The following is a 21,004-nucleotide window of genomic DNA, read 5'->3' on the forward strand; positions in this document are numbered from 1 at the left end:
AGCCACCCAGGCACCCCTAGTGTATATTTTTTTAAAATGTATTTTGAACAAAAGAATGTTCTTTTATGTAACCACAGTATAGTTACGATACCCAGCAGTTAACACTGATAAGATATTGAGTATAAATGACAGTTCATGTTCCAATTGTGTCAATTGTCCCTGAAATGCCCTTATAGAGCGTTGTCTTTTCCTTCTGTGTAGATAGGATTTTGTACTCCGTTTACTTCTGACGAGTTGAGACTCCTTTACTCTGTAACAGTTTCTCAGCTTTTTTTGGTATCTCAGACGTTGATATTTTTGAAGAATATAGACTAGTTCTTTCTAGAAATTTCTTCACTGTGGGTTTGCCTAGTGTTTCCTGATGATTAGATTCAGGTTAGGCGTCCCTTTTCAAATCCTCCGTGAAGTTACGTGGTGTTCTTCTCTGGGTCCCACATCCAGCGGCACAGGATGGCCATCTGCCCCTCAGTGGTGATGTTAGTTTTGGTCACTGAGTCAAGGTATTATTTGGTTTATCCACTGGATAGTTACTGTTTTTCCCTTGTAGCTAATTAACAGTCTATGGGGAGACCCTCGAAGATGATACCTTTCTCGTTGTCAAACATTGCCCTCCATAGAGCTAGCATCCATCGGCAATTCTTGCCTAAAGGGATTGTCACTATGATGGTTGCAAAATGGTGATTTCTCAGCTCTGGCACTCTCTCTGCATGTGTTTGTTGCCATTTAGTGTACTGCAAGCAAGCGACCCCCCTCCCTTTCTCATTCTCTCTTCTCCTTTTCCATCCATCTGTCCACCTCTAAAAAATATTTTTCAAATGTTTATTTATTTAGAGTACACAAGTGTGGGTGGGGCAGAGAGAAAGAGAGAGAGAGAGAGAGAGAAAGAGAGAGAGAGAATCCTAAGTACACTGTCAGCGTGGAGCCCGACATGGGGCTTAATCCTGTGAACCGTGAAATCATGACCTGAGCTGAAATCAAGAGTTGGACACTCAACCTCCTGAGCCACCCAGGCGCCCCTGTCCATCTTGTTATTGTCAGAATGGATTTAAGGATTGCTTAAGGATGCTCAAAGTGTCTATAAAATACAGCATATTTGGAATCCTTGCATTGTGCTATCACTGGAATTTGTTCCATAAGCCACAGAAATAAATGAGAATGGTTGGTATTTTTGTCTTTGATGCTTCAGTGTAGAGACTTAATATATATTTTTTTATTTTTTAGTTTCCTAATTGACATTTCACACTTGAAACGGGCACTGATACCCCGAAAAAATAATGATTAAATCTTTGTTAAATCTCATGTTATTACTTAAAAAAAAAACAAAAAACACCCATTTCTGTTCTGTGATCTCTACAGGCATCTAAGGCGAGTGTTGACTGAGGACCTTGGAGGCTAATAGGCTAGTTCTGCCTTCTTCCTCTAATAATATTTTGTTATTCAAAATAAATTAATTGGCTGACCACCAGGGAAAATCAGGGACTATCAGGATTTGAGTGTAAGGCCTCTGTCTGTTTTCTGAGGATTAGTATTGAGGGACAGACCCCTTAGATTACCTTTGGGTATTGATTTATAGTCAATTCCATTTACATTTCTGTGTCACAGTTTGCCTGTCTGCTTTTCAGATCATCCTGAGTTGTGCTCAAGTACAAATGAGGGGTTTGACAGTAGATCAGAACCCCTCTGTGTCTTTGCAGAGAGTTGCACAGCAGCTGTGGGAAGCATGAAGTCATCATACCAGACGGGGACAGTGACGGGCACTTTGAGAAGCTCTTCTCTGTTCTTGCCTCAGTCATCTTTCCCATGTCAGGAGAGAAAGGAATTGTCAAGAGTGCAGATTGATGATGAGAAAGTGAATTAATTTCCCTAGGGAACCTCTCTTTCCCTTATATTTTAAGACCCATTGGATGTAGCATTTAGTGGGAAACAGTCTTCCTTGGCCTCTGGGGAAAGCCCTGGGTCATTTCCATCTCCAGCCGTTGGTATCATATTTCTGCCTCTTCCAGCTTAGTTGGTGGAGATTATATTGCCCCTAAAAAAACGCTTGAAGGGTAGATGAGCGTTGCGGATTATGGGTTGTGTGTGTGTGTGTGTGTCCAGTGTGCACTGGACACAGAGATGCTTCATGGGAAATATTACCTTGCAGGTCACTTTGGAACTTCTTGGGTGAAGCACTACTGTACATATCAACGGGATTCCAAACAAATCACCATGGTACCATTTGACCAAAAGTCAGGAGGAAAGGGGGTGAGTTCATGTTTTAAATTTCATGCTTGATTTGCTTGGCTAAAATAGGTTGATAATAATGCTTGTGATAAGTAACATCTTCAGTGTTAGGCTGTAATTTTCTTTTTTAAGAAACTTTCTCATTGAAATATGATACATAGCGTGAAATTAGTGTTGGGTATACAATATAATGATTCAACAATTGTGTATATTACTCATTGTTCATCACAATAAATGTACTCTTAATCCCCTTTATTTCTTCCACCCATCCCCGCTGGTAACTACCAGTTTGTTCCTCATATTTAAGAGTCTGCTTTTTGTCCATCTTTCTTTTTCTTTGTTGGTTGATTTGTTTTGTTTCTTAAATTGCACATGTGAATGAAATCATAGGGTATTTGTCTTACTCTGACTTAACTTCACTTAGCATTTTACCCTCTAGATCCATCCATGGTGTTGTCAATGGGAAGATCTCATTCTTTTTCGTGGCCGAGTAATATTCCTCTCACTGTCTATTTATCTTTCTTATCTATTTATCTATCTCTCTCTCTCTCACATCTCCCGTAGCCATGTATCTATCGATTGGTTGCTTCCATATTTTGGTTATTGTAAATAATACTGTAGTGAGTAGGTGCATTTAGCTTTTTGTATTTGGTATTAGGATTTATTTTCTTCGTGTAAATCCCCATTAGTGGAATTACTGGATCATATGGCTACTCTACTTTTAGTTTTCTGAGGACTGTCCATACTGTGTTCCACAGTGTCAGTACCAGTTTGCATTCCCTGAACAGTGCACAGGGGTTCCTTTTTCTCCACATTCTTACCAGTCATTGTAATTTCTTGTGCTTTTTTTTTATTTTAGTCATTCTAAGAGATGTGAGGTGATATGTCACTGTGGTATTGATTTGTATTGCCCTGATGATTAGTGATGGTGAACATCTTTTCATGTGTCTGCTACCCATTTATATATCTGTTTAGGTCTTTTGCCCATTTTTAAATCAGATTATTTATTGGGTATTGAGTTACAGAAGTTGTTAAAATATTCTGGATATTAACCCCTTATCAGACACATTATTTGCAAATAACTTCTCCCATTCACTAGGCTGCCTTACCATTTTGTTGGTTGTTTTCTTTGCAGTACAAAGGCTTTTTTGTTGTGGTACAGTCCCAGTAGTTTAATTTTGCTTTGTTACTCCTGCCTGAGGAGACATAGGTAGAAAAATGTTTCTATGGCAGATGACCAAGAAATTACTGCCTATGTCTTCTAGAAATTTCATGATGTCTTGTCTCATATTTAGGTCTTTCATTCATTTTGAGTTTATTTTTGTGTATGGTGTAAGAAAGTAGTCCCGTTTCTTCTGCATGTAGCTGTCCAGTTTTCCCAGCACCATTTGTTGAGGCGACTCTTTTCCCCAATTGTGTATTCTTGGCTTTTTGTTGTAGATGAATCGATCCTGTAGGTGTGGGTTTATTTCTGGGCTCTCTATATCTTGTTCCATTGATCTATATGCCTCTTTTTTTGCCAGTACCGTACTGTTTTCATTACTGCAGCTTTGTAGTATATCTTGAAATCTGAGATTGTGATACCTAGAACTTCATTCCTTTTTCTCAAGGTTGCTTTGCTGTAATTCCCTTAATTTTTTACACAATAGTTCCGGGACAAATCATAACCTTGATGGTAATTAAAGCAAGACAATTATTCTTAGCTATGAGTCCTATTAGAAACTGCAACAAAAAGATTCTTGTATTTCACGTGCAGACGGTTTTAAGTATGTCAGGTGTGTTTAGAGGCTAGGAATTCTTGGATGGGCTCCTCCTGTGACGTTGATGGATGTTGCTCTTACTTGATACCAAGTGAGCTGGTATCACCACGGCTGGTGGTGTAGGTGTCCCTGGGTTTCTGTGGGTCAGGAATTGGGCTCCAGGCTTCTCAGGTAGGGTTCTAATCAGATTGTGGTTGGGGCTGGAACAGTGAGGGATTCAAGCAGCTGAGGACTGGTCAGCCGTGGCTCTCTTCCTTTCCCCTGATCTCCTCCTTCCTCCCCTTCTCTCTTTCCCTCCTGCTCTGGATACTCTCAGGGCCTGTCCATCTGGTCTCTCCATGGGAGATAGTTTGGGTTTCCTCACAGCATGGTGGCCTCAGGGTAGCTCAAGGTGTCAAGAGTGAATATTCCAGCAATGAAGGCTGAGACTGCATGTAGCCTTAGAAGTCATACATCCTTCCTTTCGCTCTGTTGGTTGAAGCAGTCACAAAAGCTCATGGAAGCCCACTCACTGCCCTTGGGAGAGGATGCAGAGTCACAGTTGCACGGCATGAAGGATGTGTGGCATAGAAGCACTCTTGCAGCCAGCTCTGATCGTGTGCTCTGCAGCAGCCTCCCCTGTGCTCCGGCCTTTGTCCTTTCCTCCCAGCTCGCTCACTGCAGCCTGAGTGCATTTCCTCTTCCTGTCATGTGTTTTTTTCTCTGGCTGCTCTTAATGTCTTCTGCTTTTTCCTTTTGGGAGTCATCATTTCATTATGGTGGTCCTAATGGGTAATTTTTTTTTCCTTTTCATTCTCTTGTACTTGGGAATTTGGAGCCTTTCTGTACTTGGGGATTGGTGTAACTTTGAGAAATCCTTAACAGTTACCACTTTGAATTTTGCCTTCTCCCCATATCTTCTTCTGGACATAACACCTTTGGGAGATAGCTCAATATTTTTAAGAGAAATATTTATATTTTTCATCTGTTTGAATCTTCAGACTCCATCCTGCATAATTTCTCTGATTCTGTAGTTTAAGTAATTTTTAAGCTGTGTCCAGTATATTGATAAATTAGTCCTTGGTAAGCATTCCATCTCTGGTCCTCTGTGTGGTGCATTGTGGTACCGTGTGTTGAGTGTGTGTGTGTGGCGGGTGGGGGGGGGAAGGGGGGGAGCTGGGCATTAAAGAAACCAAGAGAACCCACTGGCTTTGAAATTAGACTGCCAGGCTCAGTAATGTTAGATGCATTTGTCATTACTGTCCGTTACTCGGCCAGGCTGCCTCCTTTGTCTCTGCCACTTCCAGTTTTTCTTTCAGGCTTTCTTTTACATGGGCCACCACACAGGAATTGATCAGCATCTTTTCTCCTTGCATGTATTACAGCAACCCCACTTTTATCCTAAAAGCCCTGTTAGTGTTTCTAATCACGGGTGGAGTAATCTCAGGAGAACAACATTGTTCAAATAGAGAAACATAAAGCAATGACAGAATGGGAAGGGATAGTAGGCATCAGCCAGTAGGTGTGCTCTAGTTTTCGTGCAGTGGAAATAGAGTTAGACTCACTTCCTTGCATTGAGGCATAGTCCTTTTCCAGTTCTGTGTAGAGATAAGCTTCACCAAGTTATTCTCGCACACAGTCTTTATTTTGGGGCTTTTTACCTTGTGCTTTCCTAAAGCTTAAAAGAAGAACTCCCTTGTGTTTGGTCTTATCCCACTTGACAGTGAATGGCAGAGACCAACAATGGTGGCTGCCTGGGACTCCTAAGTCCTCAGTGAGGAAATAGTAACCACCTCACTGGGTTGTTAGAAAGTTTATATGAATTAGTACGTACACTCTGGGAGTAGACCTTGACACAAAATGAGTTCTGTATTAGAAGCTTGATGTTACAATAGTTAATTTTCCTAATAAAGTCTTAAAATTTTTTTACATTTTTCTAAGTCCTTATATTATCCTGTATTCTCCTGTTTGATCCGCTTTTCTCCTTCATAAAGGAGGAAATGGCCATCTAGAGTAGAAAATGATTTATAAAGCCATATAGCCCCAGAGGTAGAGAGCCTGTACTCAGACCCTAATTCTGGAGTCTGCATCTCCTGAGTCAGAGTGGCTGCTGCTAGTAACAGTAGTAGTAATAATAATAATAATACATAAATATGTAAAATAATAGCTTTTCATGATGTCACTCTTTACTCAGCTGTAGGGTAGAGGGAATGTGAAGACTGGCCGTCTAGAGGTGATGCCACCTCCATTTGTATAGGAGGGTAAAGTGACATCTTCCGTGTATGTGTTTGTCCAAAGTTCTCCTGGGACGTGGAGGGAATCTTAAAATGGATAATAGGCTTTTTTTTTTTTTTTTTCTCTTTCTCTCTAAATAACAGGCTTATTTACTCCCCTTTCTTGACTTTGCTGTCCATTTTATTTGGATTATTTTTCTTTAAAAGTACCTGCTTTTTTTGTAGCTCTAGGCCAGGAGATGTTCCATCATCTTGCAGACCAGACCCTGTGTGTGGTCAAAGAGAATTCCCCTGTATACTAGCCTCTGAGATGAGGCCGCTCTCCGTGTAAGGTCTGGAGCGGCCCAGTGCTGACCTTGTTCGTTCCCTTGCTTGAACCTCCTCATTTATCTTTCCCTGTGCTCTCAGGCTATGGACCACAATCTGCATAATCTGCCTCTTGATTCCTTTAGATTCTTTGTCATGCCACTTTGTCTTGTGCTATGGGCTTCAGCCATACTGACTAGTTTTCAATTCCTCCCAGGCCGATGGACCCTGACCACAGGGCCTTTCCACCTGCTGTTCTCTACCCCCCAAAAAGATAGTAGATGGAAGTTTTGTGACTATAAACCGTCTCTTGCTAGGTCTTCTGTGTTTTGTGTGGTGTGGTGATGCTAGGGAGTGGTTAAGTTTTGCCATATGCAGTCACATTTCCTATTTCAACAAATTAGGCAAGTTTTCCAATTTTTTCCCTTGTTTAGAGAAAAAGATTGGCAAGGACAAGAGAAACAGGAATACTGAATTTTTTTTTTTTTAAGTTTATTTATTTTGAGAGAGAGAGCTTGTGTGTAAGTACATAGCGGGGGGAGACGGAAAGAGAGGGAAGGAGAGAATCCCTGGCAGGTGCCATGCTGTCAGCTCAGAGCCTGAAGTGGAATGTGATCCTATGACTGTGAGATCATGACCTGAGTTGACACCTAAGAGCCAGATTCTTAACCCACTGAGCCAACCAGGTGCCCCAAGGAACCTTAAATTCTTAGGTGGCAAAAAGAGAAAAAATAGGGACAGAAACCCCTCTGTTTTTAGGCAATAAGAGAGCACTATGCACTGAAACTGTTGGATTCCATTTGTACAATGAGATACGACCCAGCAGTCAAAAGAAAGAAACTCTTGATTGGTACAACAATATAGGTGAATTGCAGAATTGTGCCAAGTCAGAGAAGTCAGAAATAAAAGGGCACATGAGCACATACTGTGTGAGTCAATTCATATAAAATTATATAGAGTATGCACACTAATCTGTATGACAGAAAGCAGATTCCATATTTGCCTGAGGGTAGATAGACTGGGTAGAGGGATAGAATTCAGAAGACACCAGGAAACTTATAGGGGTGATGGAAATGTTCATGAGCTATATTGTGGTGATTTTATGGATATATGCAGATGTTAAAGCTCATAAATTGACCTGTACAGTTATTACATATCAGTTTATACCTCTGCAAAGCTGTTAAAACCTATTTATGGACTGCCTACTCTGTTCTGAGGCTTGTTTGGCCTCAGGGTACATGAAATCAGCAAAAGCTGATAGTCCCTGCTCTCAGGGAGCCTAGAGTCTAATGAAGAGGGAGACATGATTGGAATCGTTGCCCACATCAAAGGCCAATTCCAATATGATCAGGGCTGTGAGGGAGGCACAGTACATGGTACATGTGAACATGTCTTGCAGATATTTGACTTGGTCCAGGAAGGCCTTCCTGAAAAAGTGATGACTGAGCCAAGACCATAGAAACTCAGAGTCAGGAGGCTTGCAGGCCATTTTGTTTAACCGTTATCAAACCTGCAAATTAAATCGGCTCAAGTATTATCAGGAGTTGATCTAGCGGGGGCTGATGCTATACCATCATGATGTGCTAGAAGTAAATTAAAACTAGAGATACTTCATGCTAAGTATAACATGGTTTACAGGTTTTAGATGCATGAAGCTATTGGCTGAGGGAGAGTTTTGGATTAACATTCCACCTTCCTGTGGTCATGAACACTCAGGCTTGAGAAGAAGGAATGATATGATAACTTTTTTTAATTATGTTTTTGTTTTTAAAATTTTTCTTTAATGTTTATTCTTGAGAGAAACAGAGTATGAGCAGGTGAGGGAATGGGAGTGGGATACGCAGAATTGGAAGCAGGATCCTGGCTCTGAGCTGTCAGCACCAGAGCCGGACGCAGGGCTCTAACCCACAAACCATGAGATCATGACCTGAGCCGGAGTCGGACGCTTATCCAGCTGAGCCACCTGAATGATCAGTCTTGCTGATGTGACATGTTTGTTGTATGCTGAAGAGGCACAGAGCATAGCCATTACCAGGCCTCATCTTCATAGCCTATGTGCTCCCAACAGGGAGAAGATGAATCCGTCACCCTGAAATCCTGCACACGGCGGAAAACAGACTCGATTGAGAAGAGGTTTTGCTTTGACGTAGAAGCAGTAGACAGGTGAGTAGCTGTCACATTTTGCTCAGGAACAGATACTACCGAATTTGGATTTTTTTACTTTTTCCATCCATTCAGAGCTTTTCTGTCCTCTGATCCCACTCTACCCCTCCTTCTCTACCCTCCTGCTAATGCTCACTGTGGAGTAGGCCTCAGACCACTTGCTGCTCCACAAGGTTCAGGGTCGCTTCTCCCCGCTTGGACGTGTAGTGGTAAGGTAAAGCACGGAACAAGTTGTACTCAGTTAAAAAAAAAAAAAAAAAAAAAAAAAAAAGACCGCTTTCAGCTACAGCATTTCACATACAACTGTGTGTGCATGCCCGGAAAAAACAGCAAAGCCCTTGTGAAATCGCTTTTTGCAGAGGGAATTGTGCACTGTATTCCTCAATATATACGGAGTCTCATTGAGATGTACCATTTCCTGGTGTTACGCTAGTTTGACAGCATTCCAGTTCTTTGAAACACTTTACTTGGCAACAGGTTAATTCTTTGAGTGAAAGCCACATGTTAAACTTTTTTGTGCTGTCTGGTAAAGATCAGCAGTGCCAATGTTAAAGATCCTTAAATCTCAGCATGAGTCTCCTCTCATGCCATTTAGTCTCTCCCCTTTATTTAAACACACGCACACACACACACACACACACACACACACACACACACAAACACACACCTCATTTTGTCAAGCCAGTACTTCTACTCTTTCTGGGCTGTTTCTCTCTGACCACTCTTTCCTAATTCTAGAAGATGCAGAAACTGAGTGCCTTACAGGGTGTTGGAGGTTTGGAATGCCTTCTTGTGGCATGATGTCTCCCTGCACTGTGTGGCTGCTGGTGGCTGTTAGACCTCTCATGGAGGGAACTGCCCTCTTAGCTTTAATCACAAGCTCCTGGAAACTCACCTTATCTCTTCAGCCCTTAGTCATTACACCTTGGGCTTGGGCTCTCAGGTCAGGCAACTGGGGTCTAAATTTGGATTTTACTGCTTTGTTGCCACGTGACTTTCAGCTAACTACTTAATCTCTCAGGGCCTTGATTTCCTTACCTGGAAAATGAAGATAGTAATAGTCCCTAGTTCCCAGAATTGTAAGGATTCGTGGAGATAATGCACGGAAAATGCTTGGCAGGATGGCAAATAATAAATGCTCAGCAAATTGTTTTTTGTTAATTAGCTTGTCCTGCATGCTCACCAGCCTTGATTATTTTGTAAGGCTAGATTCTAAATGCTGAGAAGTAAACATAATTTATAAAGAGAGTACCCCAGTTGTTAACCTTTTGGAGGATGTGGGAGGGGAGGGGAAGGTGAAAGGGTTGCATTGGGACATAGGTTGAACTGCGGTAGCAAAGGGACTTGCAAAATGTCTTTTTCACACCAAAACTGGTTATTCTTGGTTTAAACAGATCCTAATTCAGGATACTTTAAGCACTTGTATAGATCTCTGTTCTGAGCATGGAATCAAAGGGAATTTGTATCATTGGCGGCCATGAAAGAGGTGTAGAAGATGTCTATGTTTAGAAGCAGTTAGTTGTTTGACTGGCCAACTGGTTAGTTTCTAGAGACTGTCATCTCTTTGTATGGTTATTTGCAAAAGGGCAAGCCTTGCCTCGTAGCTGTCCCTTATTGAAAGTCAGCTCAGAGATGATGTCTGAAGCTGAATGGTTTCCTGTTTTTTTCCTCAGAAGTTTTCCCAGAAGTTGTAGCGAGTTGCTTTTTAGGTAATTAAAACTCAACGTGGTGCCTCCATCTCATTTCCACGTTTCAAATACTTCCTGCCATCTTTGCCCTGTATTATACCCTTAAAAGCTTTTCATTTCCCAATTATAAGTGAAGAGCACGTGTCAAATGGAACATAATCGAGTGGGTTTGGGAAGTGGATTTTTCCCAGGTTGCTGTCTCTGGTTCCCTTAAAGCATGGAGGAGTTTCATTTGTAGCTCAGAAAGAGGCTGCGAAATCTCCTTTGAATAAGCAGAAGGTGAGTGGGTAGTTCTCTTGTATTGTTTATATCTATCACTTTCTGTATGTTATGGTGTTGAGACACTTTAAAAACTTTTTTGGCTGGAGAGAGACCATCCCTTCCAGAGGTAGCCAATTCTTAGAGCCAAGGGTGCAGTCTGGGGCGTGTCCTTGACATGGAAATGAACCAGCCCACAGTCGTGCCTTTTCCACCTGGTCCTTAATCCCCAGTGGGCAACATTCCTCTGCTTTAATCATCTGAGTTCCAGGTACCAGGCAAGGAAGGACACTCCTCTAGCTTAGACTGCCCCCCCACCCCCCAAGTTACTCATACTCGCCCATAAGCTGTTTACCCTTCCTTGCTTTGCCTTTCCTTGGAAACTCCAGTAATGGCCACCACCTGGACTCTTCCATAGCTTCTGCTGCTTCTAACGAGTAGCCTTGTGGGTACCGGTTCTTCCCCACCCCTGCGGCCCTGTTTGGTATGCCATGCATGCATTCTGTTTCCAGGACCTGGGAGTATAAGAAACTTTGTTTTCTTTATTTTTTTTGTAATGTTTTATTTTTTTTGGTAAATGTTTTATTTATTTCTGAGAGAGAGACAGAGACAGACAGCATGAGCAGGGGAGGGTCAGGGAGAAGGGGGGAGACAGAATCTGAAGCAGGCTCCAGGCTCTGAGCTAGCTGTCAGCACAGAGTCCGACGCGGGGCTCAAACCCACGAACTGTGAGATCGTGACCTGAGCCAAAGTTGGACGCTTAACTGACTGAGCCACCCAGACACCCCCAAGAAACTTTGTTTTCTGAGCTTGAGTGCCTTCTGTGTCTCCTTTTGTGGCTACATCTATTGCCTAAAATAACACAAAACATGTATGAAACACCTTCTCTGTTTTCTCTATAGGTTGTCATCTTTGATCTCAAACATTAGGTTGCAGTTGGGCAGTGTTTTCCTTACCTGTGTCCTGTTGTGCCTGCAGTGTCATTCAGCATTTTCCTTAACCCATCCAGAAAGGGACTAAGGAGAGAAGAAAAAGCATTTCCATGGATTCCTTGACTGCATTCCTGGCACCTCCACCCATTGTCCTGTCTTCTGGAAGATTCCTACCCCTTGGTTTTTCCCCAGTGCGCTTTAGCCAGGAGGTGATTCCTGCTGTCTGTCCAATCTGTGCCTTCCACAGATTTTCGGCTGTACTTGAATGGCTAGAGAGACAGAGGGGTAAAATGCAAGTTTAGCCCTTAGGAAATGTGGAAATAAAAGAGGAGATAGTTATATTTATAAAGGTTTATGTAGTGGCTACTAAGGTTTTATTCTACTAAGATTCACCTACATGCTGAAGTAGTCTTTTTTGACTTAGAATGTATGAAGTGCTGGGTTTTTAGGGTTGAATAATTCAACCTTTTAGGCTTAGTGCTGATGTTTCATGTTATTTTATAACATGAAGATTCCAAAAGAGGCTGCAGACTTTTGGAAGTGATATTCCAGAAGGTATATTTGAGTTGATTACGTCAGCATGTCTTACTGTTCAGTGAGAACCACCTGTGCTCAGCATCCGTGGTGGAGCTTGTTAGAACTACAGCTTCTTGTAATCATCAAGACAGTATGGTACTGGCACAAAAACAGACACTTAGAGTGTCTCTACAGAGTAGAGAACGCAGAAATGGACCCACAAACATGTTGCCAACTAATCTTTGACAAAGCAGGACAGAATATTCAGTGGAATAAATACAGTATGTTCAAATTGTGTTGAGAAAACTGGACGGTGACATGTAGAAGAATGAATCTGGACCACTTTCTTACACCATACACAAAAATAAACTCAAAATGAATAAAAGACCTAAACGTAAGATAGGAAGCCATCAAAAACCTAGAGGAGAAACAATGTAGGCAACAATCTCTTTGACCTCTGCCACAGCAACTTCTTACTCAACACATCTTGGAGGCAAGAGAAACAAAAGCAAAAATGAACTATTGGGACCTCATCAAAATAAAAGGCTTCTGCACAGTGAAGGAAACAATCAGCAAAACTAAAAGGCACCCGACAGAATGGGAGAAGATATTTGCAAATGACATATCCGATAAAGGATTAGTATCCAAAATCAATACAGAACTTACCAAACTCAACACCAAAAAACAAATAATCCAGTGATGAAATGGGCAAAAAACATAGATACATTTCCAAAGAAGACATCCAGATGGCTAAAAGACACATGAAAAGATGCTCAACATCACTCATCAGGGAAATACAAATCAAAACCACAATGAGGTACCATCTCACACCTGTCAGAATGGCTAAAATGAACAACTCAGGAAATGACCGATGTTGGTGAGAATTTGGAGAAAGAGGGACCGTTTTGCACTGCTGGTGTATACACGCAGACACACCCAGACACACACACACACAGTGGAGTATTACTCAGCAATCAAAAAGAATCAAGTCTTGCCATTTGCAACTACCTGGATGGAACTGGAGTGTATCATGCTAAGCAAAATTAGAGAAAGACAAATATCATAACTTCACTCATGTAGAACTTATGATATAAAACAGATGAACAGAAGGGAAGGAAAACAAAAATAATATAAAAAAGGGAGGGAGACAAAACAGACAAAAAATATAGAGCAAACTGAGGCTTGCTTGGGGAATTGTGGGTGGGGGCATGGGCTAAATGGTCAGAGGCCATAAAGAAGGACACTTGTTGGGATGTGCATTGGGTGTTCCATGTAGAAGATGAATCCCTGAATTCTGCTCCTGGAATCATTATTGTACTATATGCTAACCAACTTCAATGTAAATTACAGAAAAAAAGAAAAAAAAAAAAGTACAGCTTCTTGGCCCCTGCCCCAGATGTACAGTCTGACTCTCTGGGAGAGAGTCTGAAATCCACTTTTGGAACAAGCTCTTCATTTGTCCTTTATTCTTACTCATAATTGGTGCATTAAACACCATGCATATCACAGTACCGTTTTTTCTAAGTGTATGAAAATGGTTCTTCATGAAAAATACCGGAACAATAGTGACACAAAACAGAAAACCAGAGAACTCAAGCTCCTTTACCAAGGAGTTTAATTCTTACTCATAGAGTGAAGAATATAGCTAGTAGAACAGTTGATTTCCAGCCTCTGATACAGATGACCAGGAAAAAAGCAACAGCAACAACCACAGTAAAACTCACTTTCTAGGTTAGAGATGGAAGAGGGGTTAGGGAACCAGCAGTAAGAGAAAATTTTCTGAAAGCCGAACACTGTTCATACCTGTCTCCTGTAATCCTCACAATAGTCCAAGGAGGACTGGGCTCCGCTTAATCCATGTTACTGAAAGGGGATCGGCGCTTTAGAGGTGCGAGTCTTCCCCAAGGCTCAGGAGGGTGTGTAGGAGCTCACTGAAAGGGCACCTTGCTGCCTCAAAACTGAGGATTTGTTAGAAATGCTTTCCAGTGAAAAGCCCAGTGCTATCAGTACTTGGGTTTCAGAGACCCTGCTGTATGTTCAATGTGCTGGCTGTGAATTCTGAGAAGTGCTTTCTCACTATAATTGCTTGCACGTGGCATCATAAACAAATGGATGAGCTAAAGTTGCAAGCTAGCGTCTCTTCTTATATGTAGGACCTTGTGACCTTCAGAAAATCCTCACATAGCTAACACTGTAAAGAGGCATTGCAGGCCGGGCACATGTACACAGGTGTTCCGTGAATGCTATGTTTTTTTTGGTACCCCTCTCCTCTCTCTTAATTTTAAGACGACGTTCATTTCTCTTTATCTCGGGAGACTAGCATAAGAAATCATAGCAACATTGCCATTTATCAGTTAATTTCATTGGATCCTAATACATTGTGGTCAGTTTGTTCGCAAACTGCAGTCAGTTGTCCTCAAATCCTGGTGAAAATGGGTTAATTTCTGCCCTTTATGTCTTAAAGGAAGCCATGTTGTGACTCTGATCCATGAATAAGCTGGAAATCAAATTAACTGTTAATTCAGAGCTATGAGATTTAGAACCATAGTTCTTGAACTATACGTTAGAGATTTTCTATAACCTGAATACATTTCAGAAATCTGCTTTTAATTCTTTTATCGAATTGTTTTTCCTTTGGTATCTCAACTAGGCCTATAGTCTGTTCTCAGTATCTTACAACCTTCATATTGACTTGACATGATTACATAATCCTACATAATTACATCTCATGTATCCCTTACTCTCTAGTGCCTGCCTTGGATTCCTTTTTTTCAGAACTAGTTTTCAGACCTGAGAGTTTGTTGAGGACCCTTGACTATTCTGAGTAAATATTTCACAGGTTGATGGTAGTTTTTCATGTTGTTGGCTTTCCTTTGCAAGGAAATTGTTACCAACAGTGAAAAGTTAACTTGAGTAGAAATTCTTAGCTCTTTCTTCAGTTGCAAAGTGAAAGCTTGCTTAAATGAAGAAATCATGTCTGTTAAGTCCATGTGATCCTACTTTGATTTTTTTCCCTCTGGTGTTGTTTTTAAGTTGGATTTCAGGATTCTAGCAGTAAGAGTGTAATAGGGCTTTCAATGAGCCTGTAGGACCTGGAGTAGTTGTAAGATGTTGCCGCAACATGGTACAAAGAGGAGTATTTTTTTACTTTCTTAGAAGATAGTTATTATGAGTTGAATTGTGTATGTCCCAATTGATATGTGGAAGTTCTAATTCCCGGTGTCTAAAAATCAGAATTATTTGGAAGTAGGGTCATTACAGGGGTAGTCAAATTAAAGTGAGGTCATTCGCGTGTGTCCTAATCCACTATGCCTGATGTCCTTATAAAAAGGGGTAATTTGGGCCCTGAGACAGATATGCACACAGGGAGAAAACCATGCAAACATGAAGGCAGACCTAGGGGTGATGTGTCTTCAAGCAAGGAATGGCAAAGATTTCGAGCAAACACCAGAAGCTAGGACAGAGGCACGGAAAGGATTCTCCTTCACATTCCTCAGAAGGAACCTGCTAACTACTTGATCTTGAACCTGACAGCCTTCAGATCTGTGAGAGGCTGAATTTCTTGTTGTGGACGTCATCAAGTTGTGGTACTTTGTTACAGCAGTCCTAGCAAACGAACACAGTATTGAATAGGAGGACCTCCCTTAATCAAGGAGCAGCAACAATATTCTGACAGCCTTTTAGGAAGGATGGCCCAACACACACCTGTTGAATAATTGTATCGGCAAGGAGGCCCACTTCACAAACAGCTTATTGACATAAACTATCTTTCCTTATTTTGGATATTCTTGACAGTAGCCTAAGCTTTTGTTAGCTCTACAAAAATCATTCTTTATTATATCGTAATGAAGAGGCACTGTTTGTTGTTTTTGTATTACCTTGCCATAGCACTGAGTGGTCGAAGGTTTATATTTTATATTGGTTAATTGAATTAAGATTTATCATATTTATCATATTTCCCCTTGAACTGTGTCAACTCTTTTTGAGATAGTTCAGTGGAAATTTCCTGGTTAGAAAAAGGATTCCATATAGAAGTAGCTGTTACTAGTACTTTCCACCCGATGCCTCACTTCAGTCACTTTGAATAATTGACTCCACCATGTAGCATCCTATTGAAATTAACGAGCAAAAGTAGAGAAAATATTTATTCAAGCTAAAGGGTCATGGTGGCAGTCTTCTCCTGACATCCCTGGATTTATTTTTAAGAAATGTCTCACAGATGTGACATATGGATATTTTCTCCCATATGTTTTCCAAGAGTAGCCAACAAACCATATGGAAAATAATAGAAACAAAAGGCTGCGTTTTGATGCACTAAATCAACATGGTCTCTTGAGGGGCGTTGTTTATACTTGGGGAAAGGAAACAATTAGAATGCTTTATTTTTTCCAGGACTAGCTGACTCCAGCAGAAGTCCATACGTTTGAACACAGTATGTAGAGTACTAAATGCCCCATTCCTGTTACTGGCATAGGGGCCAGGATGAGCTTAGTCTCTGCCTTCACAACGCTTACCTTTGATTGTAGAATGGGCACACAAACAAACAGACATACTTATGCAACTAAAGGTGTAAACTGAGTATAGAAGGTGTAAAGGTGCGTGTTCCAACAAACTTGGAGGACCAGAAAGCTATCGGAAAAATGTAGCAAACACAAGGACTTAATCTTTTGGCTCTTACAGAGATTGATGACATGACTGGAATATTCTGAATCCATTCCTTGTCTCCTTCCCTCCTTCCCTCCCTCCCTCCTTCATTTCTTAAGCATTACTATATTCCATAGAATTTACTGACAGTGAAGATAGAAGGTTTACTGAGGTACTCTGAATCTACTGGAGTTGTAAAAGCTGTCACCTGATTTTTCTTCCAAACCAAACCTGAAGTCCTCCTTTTGCAAGCTTCCCATGAATAAGTAAAGAAAGACCTCTTTTCTCTGACCAGTACCAAGCTAGTGTGGCACACCCACTGTCAACTCTGCCATCTTCCTACTGTACATACTGTGTATTTGCACGGTGTATGATCTTTTCATGATAGTGGTTGGCTGGTTGTTTAATTAGGAAAGTCCTATATATACCTGTATTAACTCTCAATTTGAGTATCACTAATTTGCTTCCAGAGGCAGAATAGCATCATTTTATACAGTTTTTAATACAGTACTATGTGCGTGTGGTTGTTTGTTTTCTTTCTCACAGAAATGCAGTTTTTGAGCTAGATTATTGCGTTCTTTTACTTTGGGGCTTTGGTGAACTCTTGTGTAAGAGCCTACAGGAGCTTAATCATGTTAGTTGCTATTTAAAGTAAAATGTGAGCAAGTACTTACATAATGTGCATTTCAGTATAGGTAGGATGAAAAAAATGAAAAGTTGGTTAAGGTAAGAATAGTGAAGGCTTCGAAGATCCATGGAAGGTCTGAAAAACCTATCCACACCCTCTGATCAGTTATCGCCCTTACTTCGAGGATGTTTTTATGGCAGGCTGCGTGATGCAGATAACAGATGCTCGGAGCCTTGCGTTTCAGTTTGGGACCTCCCCCTTAACTAGCTGTGTGACTGTGTAAGCTTGAGCTATGTCTGAAGATGGAGCAAATCACACTTCCCTTGCAGGATTGTTTTGAAGGGGGAATGCAATGATACTCCTTCCTGATGGAGTCCTATGTCAGAGAAACTTATGCTTCTGAATTTTTTTTTCTTGTTTCGTTTTGTTTGCATTTTGATGTTGTTCCTTTTCTTCTAGTGTATCATCTATAAACTAAGAGTGAATGCATGTGTGTTAAATGTATATATGCAAAGGAGCTACTAGGGGAAGATTCCATTTTCAAATTAGATATGTGATAACCTGTTATTTATATTTCCTATAAAACATAAACAGTTTTTATGCCTTTCCTTACAATTTCTTGTCGCAAAAGGGAACTGGACTAATTTCGAAATGTGTCATGCATGCGTGAACTCATTTGTATGTCTTGGTGAGGTTGTGTGAGTGTAAAGGGCGCGTGTTTTCCAAAAAGGAAATACATATTATGTAACAGACTTGCTGCAGTGCTCAACCTCTAGATGGCAGTTTTGTATACTTATTACTAACTATTAAAAGGTCCATTTGAAAATGAGCTGTCCTATATACATCGACAGTTAGGAGTCAGTGAGGGTGTGTGTGTGTGTGTGTGTGTGTGTGTGTGTGTGTGCGCGCGCGCGCTTACACGCACATGCGAGCGCTATAGAAGAAATGATGTGAATTACTTCTTAAAGGAGAGGTATTATAAATGACTCACTCTTTGTCTGGAATTCCTTCTTCCTACCCTTTTGTGATGCATCATTTCATACCCGCCTTCCTGCGAAAGCAAGTATGCTCAGTTAATCTAGCCTCTATTTAAATATAACATTTTACTTTGCTATCTCAATGAAAAGTGTCAGACCCTTTGCTTCAGTGACAGCTTCTTTGAGGATGGTGAAGAAAACAGATGTGTGATTGCGGCTGTGCGATGTTTGCTGAACACCACGCCGACTTGCTTTCCCTTCTTGGTGCAGTGCGCCTTTATCTTTTCCAACAGATGAATCTCTTCTTCCTGGTTTCAGATTTCCCCTCCCTTTCCCTCCCCTTCTCACCCCTTGTTTGAAATAATATTTGATTTTGCCTTCCTGGTGGTTGGATTAGAGTGCTGGTCTCAGTACCACTGACATTTCAGAGAGGAAGTGGCTTTTCCTTCCTCAGAGGGTGTTCTCCTCCAACTTCCATGACTTGGGTGGAGACAAGCTGGAGGGAAGTACTGTGCTTTCTGGATTGCTTCTTGGCCATTCTGTAAAATAAGCTAGTTGAGAAGTTTTTGGAGTCTTTAAAATTCATGCAGTTTGAATTTGCCATCAAGTGATCTTATTCCTCTTCTTTTTTTGTACATGAAGAGAGTGTTTACTGTTTGATTCTGGCGTAAGTAAGAACTGACTGTGGTGGTTCATGGATTTTATGAAGGAAGACTGGGGCAACCTTATTTCTAGTATTCTGCATTCCACAATTTTATGTTTGACTAACAGTGAATGCCATTTCATTAGCCAACTCCTAAAAGTGAGTTTGGTTATATAAAAATCTAAACCAAAATGTTGCTGTTAAATAAAACTGAAGAGAGGAAAGAACTCAATCAGTAAATTCCACTTACTTACATTTCTGTTCACTATGAGTAAGAATAGTAAATGGAAAAATTGGTAAATGAACTAAAAAATTTTGAATTAGAATATTTTTTTCAATTTGCTTATCATTGGTAGTAACAAGGATTTTCGTTCTCCCTGAGTCTTACTTGTCATGGAAATTAGTAATGCTTTCTGCTGCTTCTGGGTGTTAACATTTGCTTATACCTATGTTGCCAGTACCTAGCCTCATGGCTAGGTAGGAAATTACCTGATATGATTGGTAATATTTACTCTTGAGAGTATTACTACTGCTATCACCCATGCTTTAGGCTGTACTGGTTTATAATTCATCATTATTAGGATCCAATCCTTTCTAAATTGAGGAGAAGCCTGTTTCTCAAAACTTGTTAAGGTGTGTGTGTGGTCGTGCATGCGCACATGTGCTTCCCCCCTTCTTTCCTTCCCTGCCCTTAAGGAGCTGGTCACCGTGTATCCCAAGGCACATCCACTACCTATGCCTGGAGGCGGTACAGTACTGTGGTTATACATTGGTTTAGCGTCAGAGTCTACAGGCTGGATTCAGGTTGACGCTTTCCCACTTACTAGTGGTGTGACATTTTACAGTATTTTCTGAGTCTGTTTTTTAAAGAGGTATCATAATACCTACCTCATATAGTTATTATGAAGAATAAATGATAATGCAAGTGGAGTCTTCAGTACAGGACTTAGCCCATAGTAAATACTCAGTATGCATCAGCCACAGTGGATGGGCCTCCAGTTTGCAATGTCTAGTCTCTTTCTCACTTTTTCTGTCTTTTCTTATAGCCTACTCAGGTTGTGAGGGCATAGTCTTTTCGTGTAGAAGGATCTGTAATGTATAGGAGCTTCCAGTGGGTCATTAGTGCATATAGACCTGTGCAGATTCATTAACTTTTTATCTCTAAATAGATTAATCTTGCCCTCCAGTGATGACACTGGGTACTGAGTACTGGGGAAAAGGGAAAGTACCCCATGTTTCCCTCCCTCCCTTTTTAAAAATTTATTTATTTTGAAAGAGGGAGAGCATGTGCAAGCACGTGAGCTTGGGAGGGACACAGAGAGAGGGAGAGAGAGAATCCCAAACAGGCCCTTCACTGACAGTATGTAGCCTGACATGGGGCTCGAACTCACAAAACCGTTAGATCATGACCTGAGCTGAGATTGCTGCTTAACTGAGATACCCAGGTGCCCCTGTTTCTCCTTTTTTGAAGAGCTGGAGAGGCTCTGTTGAATTTGTGAAATGAATCAAGAAGATGGAAACACACTGTTGGTTCTCGTGCATGAGATGACTTCATAATATGCCGTGATAACCTGGGGTGCAGCTTGGAGAGAGGCAGAGGAGGTCAGACATAGACACTAGAAATTGCCGGTTGGTGGTCCACAAACCTGTCTGGTTTGGCTTGAGTACTGTTGGAGGCAACATTTTGAAGTTGAAGAAATCTGTAAATACCGATCCCCCTTCCTATGTGCCAACTGTTGATAGAGCTGAATAAGTGGATGCCTCCTTTATTTTATTTCTTTTTAAAAATTTTTAATGTATGTTTATTTTGAGAGAGAGACAGAGCGTGAACAGGGGAGGGTCAGAGAGAGAGGGAAACACAGAATCCAGGCTCTGAGCTGTCAGCACTGAGCCCGACGAGGGGCTCAAACCCATGAACTGTGAAATCATGACCTGAGCCGAAGTCAGAGGCTTAACCGACTGAGCCACCCAGGCACCCTGGTGGATGCCTCCTTTAGGTGGGCCATGTGCTCTTCACTTAGCTGCAGTCCCTACCATGTCCCATTGTTTCACT

The 21,004-nt window shown here is 41.2% G+C and overlaps 1 protein-coding gene across 4 annotated transcripts in view; it reads left to right on the top strand.

The window, feature by feature from the left end:
- ARHGAP26 (Rho GTPase activating protein 26) overlaps positions 1-21,004 on the top strand; it is a 425,905-nt gene that overhangs the window by 132,168 nt on the left and 272,733 nt on the right. For all 4 annotated transcript variants that reach the window (XM_039236147.1, XM_039236148.1, XM_039236149.1 and 1 more), the window contains exons 9-10: positions 2,144-2,244; positions 8,571-8,665. In XM_039236147.1, coding sequence (XP_039092078.1) covers positions 2,144-2,244; positions 8,571-8,665 — 196 coding nt within the window. The remainder of the gene's footprint in view (positions 1-2,143; positions 2,245-8,570; positions 8,666-21,004) is intronic.

The sequence above is a fragment of the Hyaena hyaena genome, unplaced genomic scaffold, assembly GCF_003009895.1.
Source record: "Hyaena hyaena isolate Hyena2069 unplaced genomic scaffold, ASM300989v1 scaffold_107, whole genome shotgun sequence".
Taxonomy (NCBI): domain Eukaryota; kingdom Metazoa; phylum Chordata; class Mammalia; order Carnivora; family Hyaenidae; genus Hyaena; species Hyaena hyaena.